The sequence below is a fragment of the Papio anubis genome, chromosome 7 (genome assembly GCF_008728515.1).
Source record: "Papio anubis isolate 15944 chromosome 7, Panubis1.0, whole genome shotgun sequence".
In the NCBI taxonomy this organism is placed as follows: Eukaryota; Metazoa; Chordata; class Mammalia; order Primates; family Cercopithecidae; genus Papio; species Papio anubis.
Window position 1 is genome coordinate 61,427,703 of NC_044982.1, and position 19,694 is coordinate 61,447,396.

General features: G+C 38.6%; 1 protein-coding gene across 1 annotated transcript; it reads right to left on the reverse strand.

Moving 5' to 3' along the window:
- Nucleotides 1-1,017: 1,017 nt before the first annotated feature.
- Nucleotides 1,018-11,460, reverse strand: C7H14orf28 (chromosome 7 C14orf28 homolog). The gene is made up of 5 exons (XM_021941161.2): nt 11,175-11,460; nt 7,748-8,272; nt 5,389-5,478; nt 4,157-4,291; nt 1,018-2,905 (listed from the first exon to the last, which is right to left on the reverse strand). Exons 2-5 carry the CDS (start codon nt 8,269-8,271, stop codon nt 2,722-2,724), a joined length of 933 nt encoding a protein of 310 aa, XP_021796853.1. The 5' UTR covers nt 8,272; nt 11,175-11,460; the 3' UTR covers nt 1,018-2,721.
- Between the last annotated feature and the right edge of the window lie 8,234 nt (nt 11,461-19,694).

A 19,694-nucleotide genomic window follows, 5' to 3' on the forward strand; every position in this document is an offset into this window, starting at 1 on the left:
ATCTAGTGACAGTTTAAACAAACTCTAATAATTTATAAATTATTATAAACTACTTTGAAGGAATAAGATTATTTGCAGAAGTTAAAGAAGAAATGGTTTCTTTTGCTGAAGCTAGTTGAAGACTCCTTCTTAAATTTGCTTATTTGTTCTTTATGCCAGATTGTAGAAAAGGTTTTAAAATTATTTTTGCTGACCCTGTAGGTATAGTAGTGGTTTGTGGTATATTGATTAAAAATATATTCTGGTACTGGGCGCGGAGGCTCACGCCTGTAATACCAGCACTTTGGGAGGCTGAGGAGGGTGGATTACCTGAGGTCAGGAGTTTGAGACCAGCGTGACCAACATAGTGGAACCCCGTCTCTACTCAAAATACAAAAATTAGCCAGGTGTGGTGGCTGTGCACCTGTAATCCCAGTTACTAGGGAGGCTGAGGTGGGAGAATTGCTTGAACCAGGGAGGCGGAGGCTGCAGTGAGCCAAGATGTAACCACTGCACTCCAGCTTGCGTGACAGCGAGACTCCCATCTCAAAAAAAAAAAATATATATATATATATACACACACACACACACACACACGTGTATATATATATATATACACATATATGTGTATATATATACATATGTGTGTATATATATATTCTGATTATTACCTCATATCTTTAGCTCCTCACCAATAGATTATTCTGATTTCTCTAAGGGTGTTTATAGAATTACAAAGAATTTTCCATACGCTCACCTTCACATTCCGTAGATAATCTAGTTAATTTTTTTTTTTTTTTTTAATCCTTTTTCTATTCACTGTTTGGTCAGCAGGGGATAATTTCTTATTTCTATCAACTAACTGCTACCATAAAAATAAACTATCTGTTCTCCTTAAGCCTCAACCTGGGGTCAAGAAGGAATACTCAATTTCCATTACACACTAAATATATCAGTGATATGAGTTACAGCCTAAGTAACTTTTTAAAATCTGCAAAGTTCATTAGTAAGAGAAAATCTGGGAGCCTTGCCTGCAAATAAAAGAGGTAGAAAAAAATTTTTTTATTAGCATGTTCAAGGTAGTCAAGATTTTAACAAACATCTTAATCCTCACAACAACCCTGTGAGGTAGGTAAGTCATTGTTTCATGATACACTAGTATTCCAAAAGAAGTGCATTTCCTAAAAGAATAAATGTGCATTAGGAATAATTTTGTTAATGACACCATTTATGTTTACTCTAATATTCGTGTTATTGTATACTTCAATTCATGCAATCAGGTGTCCCCAGAAAAGTTTACTCTAAATTAAATCCTATTCAGATACACCTGGGAAACCATCTAAATAAATCCTGGGGTGAATTTTTTTTTGTAAAATAAGTTTAATATATAAACAAGACTTTTCATAGTGTTTGCTAACGTGAGGCATTCTCGGTAATGTTTCACCCATATTTATCCATTCTCGGGTAAGTTTTCTCAACATGGCACCAAGCACTTTAGCAATTCAGCAGATGGCAGTGATCTGTGCTGTCATGTAGAAGTTTCTAAATATATTGCAACTAATCTCAATCCCAAACCTGAAGTGAACTATTTATTGAAATGTAAACACTAAAATGGTGATAAATTTCAAAAAGTATTTTCCCTTGAGAATCTTTATTTTTTCCCTTAAGTTGCAAAAAGAAGAGTGACCTTACGGTCTTTATAAAGAAACGTAATGTTCTGATACCTATAAAATCCTAATGATTTGTATTGCAAGTCAAAGCCGCATGCTATCAATCACTACTTATAAGGGAGCCAGTAGACATCCCTCCAAAAATTTAAGTATTCTTTTCTCTGTGTCAATATAAAACTTCACTAGGAAAAGAAATATTTCCAGGCACACATTTCCCGTTAAATATATATTTAAAGTGCATTTCTATTGCTAGTCCGACACTAGTAAACATCCAGTTGCCTAATATTGTTTATAGTTGTTTTATCTGCAAATATATTAGAGCATTTCAAATTACATTTAATTATAAGATAAACACTTAGGATAGTTATATAATTTATTTGTAACAACCTGAATTAAGCTTGGAAGCTTAGCTATCACTTAAAATCCACTGGCAGGTTTATAAAACTTTAGGAAATAGTTAAAAGTAATTTGCCATTATAAAGAAATAGTTTAAGCTCTGAAAAATTTCTCATACTTTTTAAAAACTGCTGCAGGGATACTGGGCAAATCAAACAAATAAACTAAGCCATCAATAAATTATACATTCAAATCCATACTAGATCAAATAGTGCACTTCGGATTATAGTGAGGTAGGGCAAAGAAATACAGTCAGATATATTTTGAACTGTTAAATTACATAAACTAAAATACTCTTACCTAGGTTTTACTTGAATATCCAAAAAGAAAAATTTAGAATTCAGATGACAAAGTATTTCTTGAATTCAAGGACAGAATTGTAAAAATCTTTGAGGTACATATAAATAAAAAATACAAAGGCCACAAGATACTTTTTATTTCAACATAAAATATGCTCATATAAAAATAACTCAGGAAATATAAAAAAAAAATTACAAACAGTTTTTGCATAGATCCTCTATATAAAACATTTACCTGGGGTTAAACACTGAAAATACACTGCTGAAACTAGTATAGTTGAACTATTTTCTTGGATACCAAGTATACACAAAATAAAAGCCCTTCATCTGGGGGAGCATGGGCAGGAGGGAAAACAACTTTTAGCATCAGTCTGTATTTATTTCTCTGTTGCTCGAATATAAACCAATGATGACAAGAGGAGAAACTCTGGGGGTTTATTTAACAAAATTAAATTCACATTTCTGAGCCCATCATAGTGCATCCAATGTCCACCAATCTGGAAAGCTGCAGAATAATGATGTTCCTCTTTGTTAAATAATGTGGCACCTTCCAACAAATACCTGCAAATTAAATACCATAGTATGGGAGAAAATTATAATACTTTGTTTTTAAGATAAACATTCCTTAAATTCATAACTAAGGTACAAAAACATCGACATTGTTTGTATTCTGTTCCCTGAAAAAGATATCCATCTCTATAGATCATGTAATATAATTGGAAATGTGGAAATTAAGAATTTCTTAAAAACATATTTTAACAGATGAACTTATAACCTGCATGGTTCTTTTAAAAAAGAGTAAACACATACATAAGAAAACTTTTACAGGGAAAATGTTAAAAGAACCCTTTATGTCCTGATTTGTATGCAGATATTTTTATTTATAGTGATAAGTAATATTTTATGTTTAAATGATGACCACCTGCATACTATACTATTACACACTTCTTTATTTTTTTTTTTGAGATGGAGTCTCGCTCTGTCGCCCAGGCTGGAGTGCAGTGGTGATCTCTGCTCACTGCAAGCTCTGCCTCCCAGGTTCACGCCATTCTCCTGCCTCAGCCTCCTGAGTAGCTGGGACTACAGGTGCCCGCCACCACGCCTGGCTAATTTTTTGTATTTTTAGTAGAGACGAGGTTTCATCATGTTAGCCAGGCTGGTCTTGATCTCCTGACCTTGTGATCCGCCCACCTCGGCTTCCCAAAGTGCTGGGATTACAGGCTTGAGCCACCACGCCTGGCTACTACACACTTCTTTGACTTGAAATACAAATATTAGCCAGTATGTGTCAGGAATAAAATATTGTGCTATTACTCTTACTATCCAGTATTATGTGTCAGGCACTATCTTAAACACTTAGTATGTGCTTATTAAATCTTTACAATAAATGCATTAGGTTGATACCATCTCTTACTATCCAGTATTATGTGTCAGGCACTATCTTAAACACTTAGTATGTGCTTATTAAATCTTTACAATAAATGCATTAGGTTGATACCATCATCTCTGTTTTATAGATAAGAAAACTGATATGTAAACTGGTTAAGTTGTTGACCCAAAGTTAACTTATAAAAGATGGAGCTAGGATTTGAATTCAATTCTGTCTATTCTACAGTCCACATACCTACCCACTATATGCACTGCTAGTAACTGACTCCCTCTAATAAATTCTGATTCTATTCAGAATACATAAATTTAGAGGCAGATATGATCGTTTTCAACAATATCTCTTACGGGCTAGTCAAAATCATGATATAACAGGATAACTTTTTTTATTAGTTTTATAAAGAAACAACAACAAAAAACACCTACTTGTGATCAGACAAATCCAAGTAATAGGGTACATATGCCAGATCTTCAGATTTCCAATGCTGCATATTTAAGACAACAAAAGGGGGTGCCCCATGGCAGAAAACTCGTTGGGAAAATTCTCTTAAGCCACCACACCTAAAATAGAAAACAGGCATGAACATTACTACACTTGGGACAAAGTTGCCTCTCAACACTTCAGAGTTGTCTTTATGACTTTAATTTTCTTATAATTATCTATTATAGGTATAGGTAATGGTTAATATCTATAGGTATAGGGTAATTACTACCTTGTATCACCTAATAGTTCCAGAAGTTTATAAGCTGTGTTCCTTACACTAGAAATGATATGTTTAAAACTCCAGGAAATGCTAGCTATTTCTATATAAGCCAATGAAAGCATAACTCTGCAGAACTGATATGAACATTTTTATATTTCACTCTATATGCTGGCTTCAAATAATCACGGAGAGGGGAAATAATATGACTCTAATTGCTTCCTTTTGCCATTAGACTCTTTTATAAGCATGAACAAATTCTGTTCCCTCATATTATGAGGTATTAAGTATATGGATCAGAATATAAGAAGTTGAATTATACAGTAAAATCTTGATTAACCGGAATGCTCAGGGTACAGTATTCTGATTAACAAACATTATTAACTAAACCAAATTAACCAGAAAACCATCTGTTTCAGTATTTGTTGCTACAATATATTCGTTCACTTTCTGGACTTAATAGGTAAATTAACAGAATGTATTTTTATCTTTCCTTTTGTAATTAATCAGCTATAAGATCATCGTTCTAAATATTAATTCTCATTATACAATAATGTAGTCACAGAAAATTTTAAGAGATTGGGATGAATATGTTCTGCTTCTCTCAACTTTTACTAGGTTAAGTTTTTTAGTTGTCATTTACCTCTTTCTCCTAAATGGGGAGTGTAGAAAAAAATCCAGATATTTGAGGGTCCCGATTAGCTGGGTTCCGGTTAACCAAAGTTTTACTGTACCTACTCAGCAGTGGGGGGGGGAAAAAAGAAAAGGTATTTGCTTTGTATTCATCAATCAGCTGTAGTACCATATTCTATGTAGTGATATACTCCGTAACAAAAACACTGTAAAATGTCATAGTAAACTAGGTTAATAAGATTCATAAAGTACTTCAAGGAGCACATCTTCCTACGTTTCCTTATAAACACATATTGTCATTTTAAATGTCTATCGTATACTCACCCGTGCTCTTCACAGAGTCCAATCTTGGAACAGAATAACTCATCCACAGCCAGCCTTATCAAGTTTCCATGTGGAATTTCTTGGGGAGGACTACAATAATTTTCAAATGCATGTAAGAACTGCTTCAACATTTTATATCTTAATATATTATTATAACAAATTTTACAGCTCAGTACTTTATTAGCAAAACCAATTATACCAAGTATAACCTCTATTACACATTTGGAATTTCTTGCAGATAGTAACCAGTTGAACTCAATAAACACTAATTATGAAATTTTCAAAGAAACATACATTTGTAGAAACAATCCTGATATATCCAGTCGCTGCTACGTTAATCTGAAACATTTGTGAGAAGATTCAAAAGAGGCAATCGGGTCTCGTGGGAAGGAACTAGGACCCAGAATCAGGGGAGCAGCTGATTAGCTACCTGATTAAATGTAAGTAATAATCATTCTTGGCCTCAGGTACCTGATCTGTTAAAAAAAATTTTTTTCTACATTATTTCAGAGGTTGCTTTAAATATAGGATTTTTTAAAAAGTAGGCAAAACCTTAAAAGTTATAGAGTATGATGAAAAATATTTTATTAAATAGTACACAATATAATATAGAATTATAAATTTGTCATTATAGTTTCAAAATATTTACAGATGAAAAGAAACTAGTTTTAAAAAAACAAGATATTAGGCTGGGTGTGGTGGCTCACGCCTGTAATCCCAGCACTTTGGTAAGCTGAGGTGGGTGACTCAGGAGTTTGAGACCAACCTGGGCAACATAGCAAGATCCCATCTCTAGAAAAAAATACAAAAATTAGCCGAGCATGGTGGTGCACGCCCCTGGTCCCAGCTACTTGGGGGGTGCTGAGACAGGAGAATCTCTTGAACCCAGGAAGTCAACACTGCAGTAAGCTGTGATCACACCATTATACTTCAGCCTGGGAGATGGAGTGAGACCCTGTCTCAAAACAAACAAACAAACAAAAAAACCCCAAAAAAACATTAGCTGGGCATGGTGGCAAATACCTGTAGTCCCAGCTACTGGAGAGGCTGAGGTGGTGAGGCATGAGGTAGGAGGATCACTTGAGCCCGGGAGTTCAAGGCTGCAGTGAGCTATGATCACTGCAACACTTCTGAGTTGTCTTTATGTCTTGAAAATTATTTCCACTGATAGATATTTCAAATTAGCAATGCAGGAAAATAGAAAAAATATATTTCAGATAAATTTAAGTTTAACAAATTAGGGTATGTGAGGTACATTTTCAAATGGGAACAATCTATCAGGCTGTTTTTCTGGACCATAGGGCCAAATACCTTTCTGCCAACAATGTGTTTGGGTCTGTTTTTCTTCCACTGGCAATTATCCCCTTTCCAGCTCATGTCCCTCGGAGGCTTTCATGTTTCCCAACACTCCACTAGGGCTTGCCAATTTGGACTCTGTCCCTATCATTTACCAGGTGGGAGATCTGCCTTTTTTCTGAAAGCCAAAAACACTCATCTGGCTCCTTGCACCTTTTCTGTTCAAAATAAAAGCTGCTTACATCCACATCTCCACGTGTGAGATGCCAAGTTCTGGCTTTCTGTCTATAATTATGTCTTGGCCATGATATGAAAGAATATTTTTAATTTTCTTGTTCATATGGAACTAGCCCTCCTGACAAAGACCTATTGAAAGGGCGAAACATTCCAAAACAGTATAAAGCGCTCTTAAAGAGGTTAAATTTGTGACACTAAGAATCATCTATAGTCATATTAGTAAATTCAAGTAAGAGTAATGTATTTTTCATACTAATTCATTACTTTGCTACTGACAAGGTTATCAGCTGGTTTTGTAAAGTAATTATAAGATGTTTGGATGTAACCGGCTGTGACACTGTTTTCAGGGGACCTGTAGAAGAATCTTGCATTTGTGTGATTGCTTCATGCATAAGTAATTATAAAGGCTCTGTACTTTAACGAGTACTTTAGCAATACTGTCATTTGTCATCCAATGGGGACACATTCCCTGAGAAATGTATCCTTAGATGATTTCATAGTGTGTAAACATCCTAGAATGTGCTTACACAAAACTAGATTTATAACCTTTTACACACGTAGCGTATATGGTAAAGCCTATTGCTCCTAGGCTACAAATCCATACAGCGTGTTACTGTACTTAATACTGTAGGCAATTTTAACAAAATGGTCTTTGTGTACCTAAACATAGAAAGGTATACTAAATACACAGTATCCTACAAACCAGCATGGCATATGTGGTCCTCTGTTGAACCAAATGTTATTATGGGGTACACGACTACATATCTAAAGCAACATTCATTAAAAAAAAAGTATAAGTGACAAAACAGATGTTAGACCAACTTACTTTATATTAATTGTGCGCTGCTGATCCTCCTGCACTCGAGTTGGGCATCGCCAGTTGGAACAGTAACTCTCTTGAATGGTAGACATGAGATTTTCAAGATTTTTCGTAAAATTATCATGCTCATTCCCAAACAAATCAATGATTAATGAAGCTTTATGGACTTCAGATTTGTATTGCTGTTTTTCCATCTTGTCCCAAATCCAAAGTAGCTTCACAGTTGTAAAACTGTAGGTGTCCATTAAATAAAGAAAACAGTCTACAAACTCTCTACCAAAATGAAGAGAGAGTTCCCTAGGGAAATTTTCATTTTCATTAAGAATGACATATAATAACATCAAGAATCCATCTATGGTGCAGGTATTTTTCAGTCTTATTTCAACATACAGCGGTGTACAGGATACTGCTTTGCGGCCAGCTTTGATAGTAAAAACACCTCCCCAAGGAAGAACAGGCCTCCAAAATGATCGATCTTGGTTATAGTTATTTTTAATTGATGCTTTGATCTCTTCAAACAGTGTCTTCATCCTACATTTTAAAAGTTTAAAACAGAACACATAAACTTGTAACTTTGCATATTAAATGCATAATATGTTTAAATGAAAATAAATCTATCTAAAGACTCAAATCAAATGTGTTATTAGGCCTCCCAACATAGCAAAAAAATTTAAATAAGCCACTTTTCGGGCACTATGCATGCTCTCTGGAAAGAGCATTTAAGAAGTTTCAGTCTTTTTTTGAGGTACAGATGGCCATTTGATAGTCTTTATATCAATTACATTGCAGATTTTATCTGTGACAGAGGGAAACCCTGTAATAAAAAAAAATCCTGAGGCCAGGTGTGGTGGCTCACACCTGTAATTCCAGAACTTTGGGAGGCCAAGGTGGGCAGATCACCTGAGGTCGCAAGTTCAAGACCAGCCTGACCAACATGGAGAAACCCCATCTCTATTAAAAATACAAAATTAGCTGGGCGTGGTGGCACATGCTTGTATCCCAGCTACTCAGGAGGCTGAGGCAGGAGAATCGCTTGAACCTGGGAGGCGGAGGTTGCAGTGAGCCGAGACTGCACCAGCTGAGATGACGCCATCTCGTTCCAGCCTGGGCAACAAGAGTGAAACTCCATCTCAAAAAAAAAAAAATTCCTAAATGAAAATAAAGCTATTAAAAACATAAATTAAGTTTGGCTAGGCATATTCCTAATGTAAACCTCCTCCTCCTTCCAAAATATAGGCTGTGCTTGCTTCATTTTCTTGTTAATATGGGTGGTTCCATTTAAGAAACTAATATAATGGGATCTCTTAATTGGGGGTACAGAATAATAGCTATTCCGTAATCTTTGTATTAACTATACTACATATTTTATCTGTTGTATAGAAAAACTATGTTAAAAAAAAAAACTCCTGTTGCTATATAGACTAAGACTAATTCTGACATTTAGCTTTGAAAGACAGCATGAGAAGTAATCATGAAATCAATCTTAAGTGAATAGTAGCATAGCTAATATTGCTAATTACTTTGGGATTTTTATGTGCAACTCAGAATTGTGCTATTAATTGTGCAATTTAGATATACTATAATTTTTAACTACAGAGGCTATGCTATGAAGATCTGATTCAGAACTTGATAAATATCCTGATTATTCTCTATGCATGTTTTGGGAATGAACCAAAGCATCCTCCCTTTTCAAACTGGCACTTTTCCCCCAATCTTGAGGACCACTAGGCACTTTGTTTTTAAAGCCACGGTGAGTATTTTCATAAACATGTTGTGTTATATGTATGTTACATAGCGCACATATTTTTGAAAGAAATGAGTTCTTTTTGCCATTGTATTGAAAAAACTCCTTCACTTTACTTGGGACAAGCAAATAAACTAACAACATCATAATGTTTTCCAAGGTTACTTTTGTGGAGAAGTATTGTTATGAAAAAAGGGAGGCATCTGAGGAGCGGAAACAGAGAAATGAGTGACTGAGATCAGTGTCTTATTTTGACCATCTTTTCAAGTGCTGCATCCTCCCCAACACAACATGAACTCAACACTTAATAAAGCTGCAGTCCTACGTGTTTTATTTGTGTAAGAAACTTAAGTTCAAAACATTCTGCAACACGAGTAAAAATTCACTTCTGCAATATATTAAACACACATGAACACAGTGCTTTCAGTTTGAAGCAAGACATTGTGGACTCTAAAATATCCAGTAACTATATTTAGTATGAAGAGTGTAAGTTTGTATCTAGTTGGCCAACACATTGATTCTAGTCATCCACTGAGGAAGAAGAGGGTGTGGCAAATCTGTAGCCCAGGAAAACACAAACTCAGTTTCTTCTTAATAGAAACTGACACGTTTTGCTTACAAATATTTTAAAAAAACAATTAGGCATTCAAATACTTTAATAAACGAAAACAACTTTATGGTTTGATTTATTTCCGTTGAATTTCAAAGAACTCTGTAGCAAGGTTTAAGATTGCTTAAAGAGCCTGAGTTCAGATTCCTAAAATAGTGCATTGGAAAGGAAGCATAAATCTCTAGGATATTTTCTTCAAATTATCTTTAGACATGACCAAATGAAGTGTAACTAGCTCTGTAAAGCAATAGTTACACTCTAAGAGAATTAAACTATAATGATATATATGGCATGAAACTCCAGTGTTTCTCTGGGAAAAACGGGAGGAGGGAAGGTTTGGAAGAACTAGAGGATACTAGTTTCATCATGAACTTGGTAATTTATTCCAAAGTAAATAGCAATAAAAATGGGGGGTGGGGAGAAATGATGGAAAGATAGCTGTAAAGAGCTTTACTTAAAATTGTCTTAGCTGTTTAGCTAGGAACTGTAATTGGAAGGACTGGAGGATGTATTCCACTGGCTTTATTCTCCAGGCTCAACGGGCCCTCCAATTTGAATAAACCTGGAAAACTCTCCCGACCTCTATTTCTTTGGCAAAACATCTTTCTTTCGTGGTGACTTCCAAGGGAGGCAATCGGTACCCCAAGGTAGCTGTGAGGACCCCACCACCTGCCCAAGGCATTGAATGCCAGACTCCCTAAGGACTCAGGGGTTCTAAAGGTCCCCTCTCAAATCAGAGCCCGAAATACGCCTCAAAAATACAACCACGCGCTACCACTCCCGGCAGCGCAGGGCTTCCGGACAGGAGCAAGACAGACGCGAGGCGTGCGCCCCCGGGGAGCCCCCACGCTCCGGCCACGCCCACCCTGGCCCTGGGCAGCCGCGCCCGGGAGGCCTGGCACCGAGGCGGGCGGGTCTCCGAGTTAGGGGCCCGCGAGTCGGCTGGGCGCCCCCGCCTCTGTCCGGGCAGTGCCCCGCCGAGTGCTCAGGACTGCGGGCAAACGGGCTGGAGGGCCGAGCCGCGGAAGGCGTTCTCACACCGGCCAGTCTCCGTCCACCAGGAAGCCAACTCCTCGTACCTCCCCGGGGACCGAAAACCGCCGGTGCCGCCGCACCCGCCGCCGCCGCCGCCTGCTCATGGAGAGCCCGGGCTGCTGCCGCCGCCGCCGCCGCCGCCTCATCTATGAGTACCGCCGGCTGTCTCGGCCTCCCCCGGCGTGAGTTCTGGGCTCTGGCACGGCCTCCATGGCACCCGCTGCGGCGGGAGCCACAGCAGCTCCAGCGCCCAGGCCCAATCCCCCTGGACCCACGGAGCCAGGACAGCGGGACACGTCGCTTCTTATTACGGAGGAAGATTCGGCACGACCTCCGCCCCCTCCCCCCAACCCCCCCGTTTCCAGCCGCCTGACAGCGCAGCTGCGCAAGCGCGAAGACGCCGCAGCCTAACGTGCGTGTGTCGGGTGTGTATACAGCATCCAGATTCGCCCAATGGGATCCAGGATCAGGTGTGGGGGGCGGGACCTCGCAGAGAGGGGCGGGGTTCCAGTGTTAGAAGGTGGGTGGGGAAGCCGGAAGTGGGCAGGGTTTGCACGGAGGCGGAGCTTTATTGGCAAACCTGATTGGCTTTTTGAGGTTTGTACCATTTTAGGACTTGATTTTAGTTTGCTTCTGGGTCTTGTTTTCTCAGATTCTTAACCGAGAAAGAAAGCTTTGTTTTCTCAGTAAATTACAGGTTTTTAAGCTTTTGATTTAAGTATTTACTTAGCAAACAGTTTAATTAATCTGTTAAATGCCAGCTTTAGTGTTCAAGTTAATTATTGGCCAATATGCTGTAATTTACAGTGAAAGTTAACCCCATTTTGAAAAATTAGATTGCTTTAATTCCATTGTAAAGTTGAAAAAATTGGGGTTGGGAGATAATAAGGTCCCACACAGCAAGTGACAGAGCTGGAAATTAAAGTTAGTACAACTTAATGCTAGTTTGTGGGCTCAACCACTATTTCTGTTCATTAGGGCCTAGTTTTTGTATCTCCCATAAAGAGGCAAGGCCCTATATGGCTCTGCATCTGGAGAATACATGCCACCCTGCAAAAACTACCTCTGCTTGTAAGTAGGCATGGAGATCTGGTTGAGATTTTTCCCTATCTAGCCTTTCAACAAATAATGAGGGTCTGGAAAGTTAGCTCTAACCTTCAGAACTCATGAGGGCTGATGAGAGAGCTCAGGGCCGTCCTAGTGAATCACTGTGGTTCTCAGTCACAGGCTGAGCCTGGAAGAAGCTGGATGCCTTCTTGACCAGTGTGATGGTCGGCCAAAGCTATGGAGGGAAACTTCCTCATGGATCTGTCTAAAAAAGTCTAGAAATGGAAGAGAGACATCCATTTCTTGAGTTTTAGCTGTGCCCAAAAAAGAATAATTAATAGTTCTGGCAAAGCCTGCTCTTTTTGGTTTCCTGTTTTTTCTTATTTCTTACGGTATTTTATAGATGAGAAAACTGAGGCTCTTAGAGATTAAACAAACTAGTGTGTTGGAAAACTTGCAAAAATTCCCTCTCAATATTAATCCTATCCAACAGGTAGAAAAGCCCTTTAAAAATGTTTGTAAATGTGGATTATGTGTTTAATTATAAATCCCTCACAAGACATGGAGTTCATTTTATACTGATTAGGTCATTCTCTTCCTGAAAACAGCCATAATATGGTGGATGACACCATTTCTGGAAAATAGTATTGAGATTGCTCATTAAACTCTGCCGAGTCTCAGCTAGCTGAGGGAAACATGGATTCCTTGAATACTTGGATAATTCACAAACATCACTGAGGTCTTTAACTGAAATTTCCATTCTGCATCATTTCCACTGTCTTCAAAATCTGACATCTAAGTTGTAGGGTTTTTTTAGATATCTTTACTGAAGTATAATTGGCATAGAATATATAGAGCATACTTAAAGTGTATAATTTTATCAGTTTTGACATATGTATACCCCCTTGAAACCATCACTGTGATCAAATGAGTATGTCCATCACCCTTAAAGTTTCTGCTTACCTACCGCCCTCCAACTCCGCCTTTTTTTTTTTTTTTTTTTTTTTTCAGAATCCTGATCTATTACCTAGGCTGGAGTGCAGTGATATGATCTCGGCTCACTGCAACCTCCGCCTCCCTGGATCAAGAGATTCTGGTATCTCAGCCTTCCAGGTAGCTGGGATTACAGACATGCACCACCATGCCTGGCTGATTTTTGTATTTTTTGTAGAGGCAGAGTTTCACCATGTTGGCCAGGCTGGTCTCGAACTCCTGGCCTCTGGTGATCTGCCCACCTTGGCCTCCCAAAGTGCTGGGATTACAGGCGTGAGCCACGACACCTGGCCCTCATTCTCTTAACAGTGTATTTTGAAGAGAAGTTTTAACTTTTAATAAAGTTTAATTTATTTATTATTTTATGGATTGCACTTTTAGTGTTGTTTCTAAGAAATTTTTCCCTACCCAGGCTCACAAAGAAATTTTCCTATGTTTTCTTATAAAAGTTTTACATGTTCAGGCTGTACATTTAGATCTATGATGCATTTTAGTTAACTTTCTTACATGGTTTGAGGCATGTATCCAAGTTCATATTTGACGTATGGATACCCAATCATCGCAGCAATTTTTTTTTAAAAGCCTGTACTTTTTCCACTGGATTTTTTTTTGTGCTTTTGTCAAAAATTAGTTGCCCACCCGGGTGCAGTGGCTCATGCCTGTAATCCCAGCACTTTCGGAGACTGAGGCAGGCAGATCACAAGGTCAGGAGATCGAGACCATCCTGGCTAACACGGTGAAATCCCGTCTCTACTAAAAATACAAAAAAATTAGCTGGGCATGGTGGCAGGTGTCTGTAGTCCCAGCTACTAGGGAGGGTAAGGCAGGAGAATGGTGTGAACCCGGGAGGCGGAGCTTGCAGTGAGCCGAGATTGTGCCACTGCACTCCAGCCTGGGCAACAGAGCAAGTCTCCGTCTGAAAAAAAAAAAAAAAAAAAAAAAAAATTAGTTGCCAAATACCAATTTATAAACTATTTATTATCAATCGTCAACCATATGTCACACAGTATGCTAGCACTGGAGATATGTATCGGTAAGTGTTCTTTGGTTGCAAAGACTAGAGACCAATATTGTTAACTTAATTAGGACATTTATTGGAAGGAGGAGTGATATAATAGAATTAAAGAAAATTAAAATGTATTGGAAGGATGTGAGGTATAATAGAATTAATTTAAAGAAAATTCAAGAAAAGAAAATACAGCTGGGCATGGTGGCTCATGCCTGTAATCACAGCACTTTGGGAGGCCAAGGTGAGAGGATTGCCTGAGCCCAGGACTTCTAGACCAGCCTACGTAGCAAGACCTCATTTTTAATAAAAATCAAAAGTATTAGCCGGATGTGATGGCACGTGCCCGTGGTCCCAGCATCTTCAGGGCTAAGGTAGGTGGATGGCTTGAGCCCAGGAGGTTAAAGCTGCCGTAAGGTTTAATCATGCCACTGCACTCCAGCCTGGGCAACAGAGTGAGACTGTCTCAAAGAAAAAAATAGAAAAGACAAGACAAAAGACAAGACCTTGATTGATAAAGGGGGGAGGTGGTTTCCCAAAGGACGATGAAGACCTATTAACAGAAGAAGAAAAAATAGTGCTAGGGAGATGTCTGCTACAGTAATGTGTCCAAACTTTTAAAAAGTCCATACATGGTAAATGATGAGAATCAGGCAATGTGTGAGGATAAACTGAGGGATATGAGTAAACTGATGTCTATATGAGGTGTGGCAAAAAATTTACATATTCTTTATGTCATTGTAAGAACAAGCAAAGTATTAGGGATTATATGGAATGTTGAATTTATTTAAAACTTCTCAATAAAATTCATCTAAAAACTTGATAAATAAAAGCTTATTTCCATGATACGATTTTTATTTCAAATCTTTACTTAAATCTAATTATAATATACCTAAGGAAAAGTGTATCTATTGTAATTATACAGCTTAATGAATTTTCAAAGTGAACACACGTGATGTTTATTCCAATTAAGTATACCTGCATAACAAATTATCCCAAAAGGTAATGGCTTAAAATAGCAACATTTATTTTACCGATGAAGTTGAAATTTAGGCAGGGCTGAAATAGCTTGAAAGCTGGGAGCCTGGAATCCAAAGTCTCCTTCTATATTAGTTTGTTCTTGCATTGCCATAAGTAACAACCTGAGATTGGGTAATATATAAAGAAGAGGTTTAATTGGCTCACAGTTCTGCAGGCTGTATAGGAAGCATGACTGGGGAGGCCTCAAAAAAACACAATCATGGCAGAAGGCAAGAGGGTAGCAGGTACGTCATACATGGCTGGAGCAGGAGGAGGAGAGCGAAGGAGGAGGTGTTACACACTTTTAAACAACTAGATCTTGTGAGAACTCACTATCACAAGAACAGCAAGGGGGAAGTCTGCCCCATGATCCAATAAACTCCCACCAGGCCCCTCCTGCAACATTGGGGATTACCACTGGACATGGAATTTGGAGGGGGACAAAAATCCAAACTATATCACCTTCACTCATTGACTGGTTGTTGATACTGCCTGTCGTCTGGGTAGCTGCCTCTATGACCAGAATACTTACAAATGGTCTTTCCATGTGGCTCTGTGACTTTCTTACAGCATGGTGACTGGGTACTAAGTTGAGTGTCCCAAGAAAGAGAGCCAGGTGGAAGCTCTATTGCCTTTTCTAACTGTGCTAGTTTGTTCTCACATTGCTATAAAGAAATACCTGAGGCTGGATAATTTATAAAGAAAAGAGGTTTAATTGGCTTGTGGTCCCACAGGCTGTGCAGGAAGTATGATTCTGGCATCTGCTTGGCTTCTGGGGAGGCCTCAGGAAACATACAATCATGGTGGAAGCGAGAAGGGGAAGCCAGCACGTCTTACATGGCCAGAGCAGGAACAAGAGAGAGCGGGGAGGTGCCACACACTTTTAAACAACCAGATCTTGTGAGAGTTCTGTCATGAGAATAGCACCAAAGGGAGAAATCTGCCCCCATGATTTAATCACCTCCCACCAGGCCTTACCTCCAACATTGGGGATTACAATTTGACATGAGATATGGGCAGGTATGCAAATCCAAACCCTATCACTAACCTAGTAACTGAAGTCATGCAGTGTCAGTTCTAGTGCATTCTATTTGCTAGAGGCGAGTCACTAAGGCCCTGTATTCAAGGGGAGAAAATTGTGTTTCACCTTTTGATAGAGTTTCAGAGCATCTGTGGATATGTTTTAAAACCACCACACTTACGTAATAAGCTCCCAGATCAAAAAGCAGAACATTACCAGCATCCCAACCTCCTCTTCCTTTCATTACCTCCCATCCCAAGAGTAATGATTATGCTGATTTCTTTTTTTTTTTGGAGACAGAGTCTCGCTCTGTGGCCCAGGCTGGAGTGCAGTGGTGCTATCTCGACTCACTGCAAGCTCCGCCTCCCAGGTTCACGCCATTCTCCTGCGTCAGCCTCTCAAGTAGCTGGGACTACAGGCGCCAGCCACCACGCCCGGCTAATTTTTTGTATTTTTAGTAGAGACAGGGTTTCACCGTGTTAGCCAGGATGGTCTCGATCTCCTGACCTCGTGATCCGCCCGCCTCAGCCTCCCAAAGTGCTGGGATTACAGGCGTGAGCCACCGTGCCCGGCCGATTATGCTGATTTCTAACAGCAGAGATTACTGTTGCCTGTTTTTATATTTTATATAAATGGAATAATAAAACATAGCCTTTTATGTGTCTAGCTTGTTTCCCTCAACGTTGTGAGATTTATATATGTTGTTCTATGTAGATTGTCCTTATTAGTATTCTGTTTTATAAATAGCACAAAATTTATCTAATTTTTTTCTTGATAAGTGGGTAGTTTCTAGTTTTTGGCTAATATGAAGAGTTCTGATTTGAAATTCTAATACATGTCTTTTGGTATTATTTATATAATATATACATAAGTATGTGTTTCTAGGACATGTTTTTGGTATTTTTATGTATGTAATACACATACATGCGTGTACTGAAATTCATGTAGAGGTGAAATTACTGAGTTTAGGGTATTTTATGTTCAACTTTGGTAGACACTGCCAAACAGTTTTTCAAACTGTACCATCTGCAGTGAGGGATCATGAATATGATTTCTTAATACCAGGTTTTATGCCTGAAATGACTGACGCAGTCCTCTTTCAATATGTATTCATGATGATCTCCTTAAATTCTTGAAAGTTACCATTGACAGAAGACTGGGCTCAGCTGGCTCTGTTGGCAGAATGTGGCTTCCTCAGCATGGTAGTCTTACACAGAGGCTCAGGGCTCTAAGAGAGTAAGTGTTTCAGTGAACAAGAGCAGACACTGCATGCCCTTTTATGACCTAACTTAGAAGTCTAGCCCAGTTTTCATACCCATAAGTAGATGATGGCAAATAGCAGAAGATAGTTTATTACTTTTTCCTCAATTGTCAGATAATTTAATTTTTAAAATTAATAAGAATTCAGATAATTTAATTTTTTAAAATTTTACTCTAGGCTGGGAATGGTGGCTCATGCCCATAACCCCAGCACTTTGGGAGGCCAAGGCGGGCAGATCACCTGAGGTCAGGAGTTTGAGATCAGCCTGGCCAACATGGTGAAACCTCATCTCTATTAAAAATATAAAAATTAGCCAGGCATGATGGCACACACACCTGTAGTCCCAGCTACTGGGGGCGCCGAGGCATGAGAATTGCTTGAACCTAGGAGGCAGAGGTTGCAGTGATCCGAGATGGTGCCACTGCACTCCAGCCTGCGTGATGAAGCAAGACTCTGTCTTAAAAAAAAAAAAAAAAAAAAAAAAAAATTTACTCTAAATATAATAGCTCCTTCACTGACCAGCTTAAGGCTGAAATTCTTTGTAATAATGATAATGGGTTACCAATCCGTTCAAATTTTCATATCAACTACATCAAAACAATAATGATGTTTTTCTATTAAACATACACAGATGTTGCTCTACTAGTCGTTTTTTTTTTTGAGAAGGAGTCTTGCTCTTTTGCCCAGGCTGGAGTGAAATGGTGTGATCTCAGCTCACTGCAACATCCATCTCCCGAGTTCAAGTGATTCTCCTGCTTCAGCCTCCCTAGTAGCTGGGATTACAGGCACCTGCGACCATACCCAGCTAATTTTTGTATTTTTAGTAGAGACAGGGTTTCACCATATTCGCCAGGCTGGTCTTGAACTCCTGACCTAAGGTGATTCACCTGCCTCGGCCTCCCAATGTGCTGGGATTACAGGTGTGAGCCACTGCTCCTGGCCTTCTACTAGTCTCAATAAGTCCGCTTTAGAATTAAAATTATAATACTAAGTTACATTATTAGTAAAGTATTTTTAATCTCATTTTTCCAAAAGCTGAATTTTTGCTTTGAAACTATAAACTTTATTGGTAGATGTTTAAAAAGGTCCAGAGTCCACCACAACAGATAATCCGGTGATTATCCTGGGATGTAAAAATATCTGAAAAGATGAGAGGAAGACATTTATACCTGAACTTAAAGTCACAGAGCCTGTCTGGAGAGGCTATCTTACAGACACAACCAGCCCATAATTACCCCTCAATGAGAGGCCTCGAGAAAGAAATATCCTGATATCACTTTTCTCCTCCCTCTGATGAGAATGAGGTATTGTCATTATTTCTATTATTATACTGTTTGAAAGTGACACCTTTTCTATCTCCCTTGCTTAATTGATTGACAGTTCTGACAGTTTCCATGCTGGTTGACAAAACAAGTGATTCTGCAGTTGCATAAAGTTACATCTATTTTACTCCTGTCATTTGTGCTGTGCTTGCTGTACATTTTTACTGCTATATGGGAATTTAAGAAATAATTTAAAAGTGTTTATTATTATTATTATTATTATCATTATTTGAAACAGTGTCTCACTCTGTTGCCCAGGCTGGAGTGCCGTGGTACAATCTCAACTCACTGCAGCCTCATCCTCCCAGGCTCAAGGGCTCCTCCCACCTCAGCCTTCCAAGTATCTGGGACTACAGGTGTATGCCACCATGCCTGGCTAATTTTTTTTGTATATTTTTTGTAGAGACGGGATTCCCCGCATTGCCCAGGCTGGTGCTGAACTCCTGGACTCATGTGATCTACCCAACTCGGCCTCCCAAATTGTTGGGACCACAGGGATGAGCCACTGTGCCCAGCCAAACGAAAAAATTCATACTATCTTGTTACCAGTCTTTAAAATTTAAAACATACCCCATTTTATTTTATTTTTTGAAACTTATCCTTAAAAAATTCTGTTTAAAGTCTTATTTTTCTGTTGGGTCTCATGTTCTTGGTAAAGTCTTTAGATCAAGTTTGATGTACACAAATACCATATATCTGTCTATCCCAGTACATTTGCTGAGCTCCCATCATGAACTTTGAGTCCCTGAGGATCTTGAAGTTAAGAAGATTCCTGCTTTAGAAAATATGTAAGCTGTATAAACAACAGTAACAACTAGGGAGGGCATGAAAATCTAATTTCTGTAAATCAATTCAATTCAGTAGATCTCATAGCCTTATTATCTGGAGGAAAAT

Coding starts and splice junctions, on each gene's coding strand:
- C7H14orf28 (XM_021941161.2), bottom strand. CDS start 8,271: ATGAAGACACTGTTTGAAGAGATCAAAGCATCAATTAAAAATAACTAT. Junction 5,479..7,747: donor CAGCGCACAATTAATATAAA/GTAAGTTGGTCT, acceptor AAATTATTGTAG/TCCTCCCCAAGAAATTCCAC. Junction 4,292..5,388: donor GGACTCTGTGAAGAGCACGG/GTGAGTATACGA, acceptor TTTCTATTTTAG/GTGTGGTGGCTTAAGAGAAT.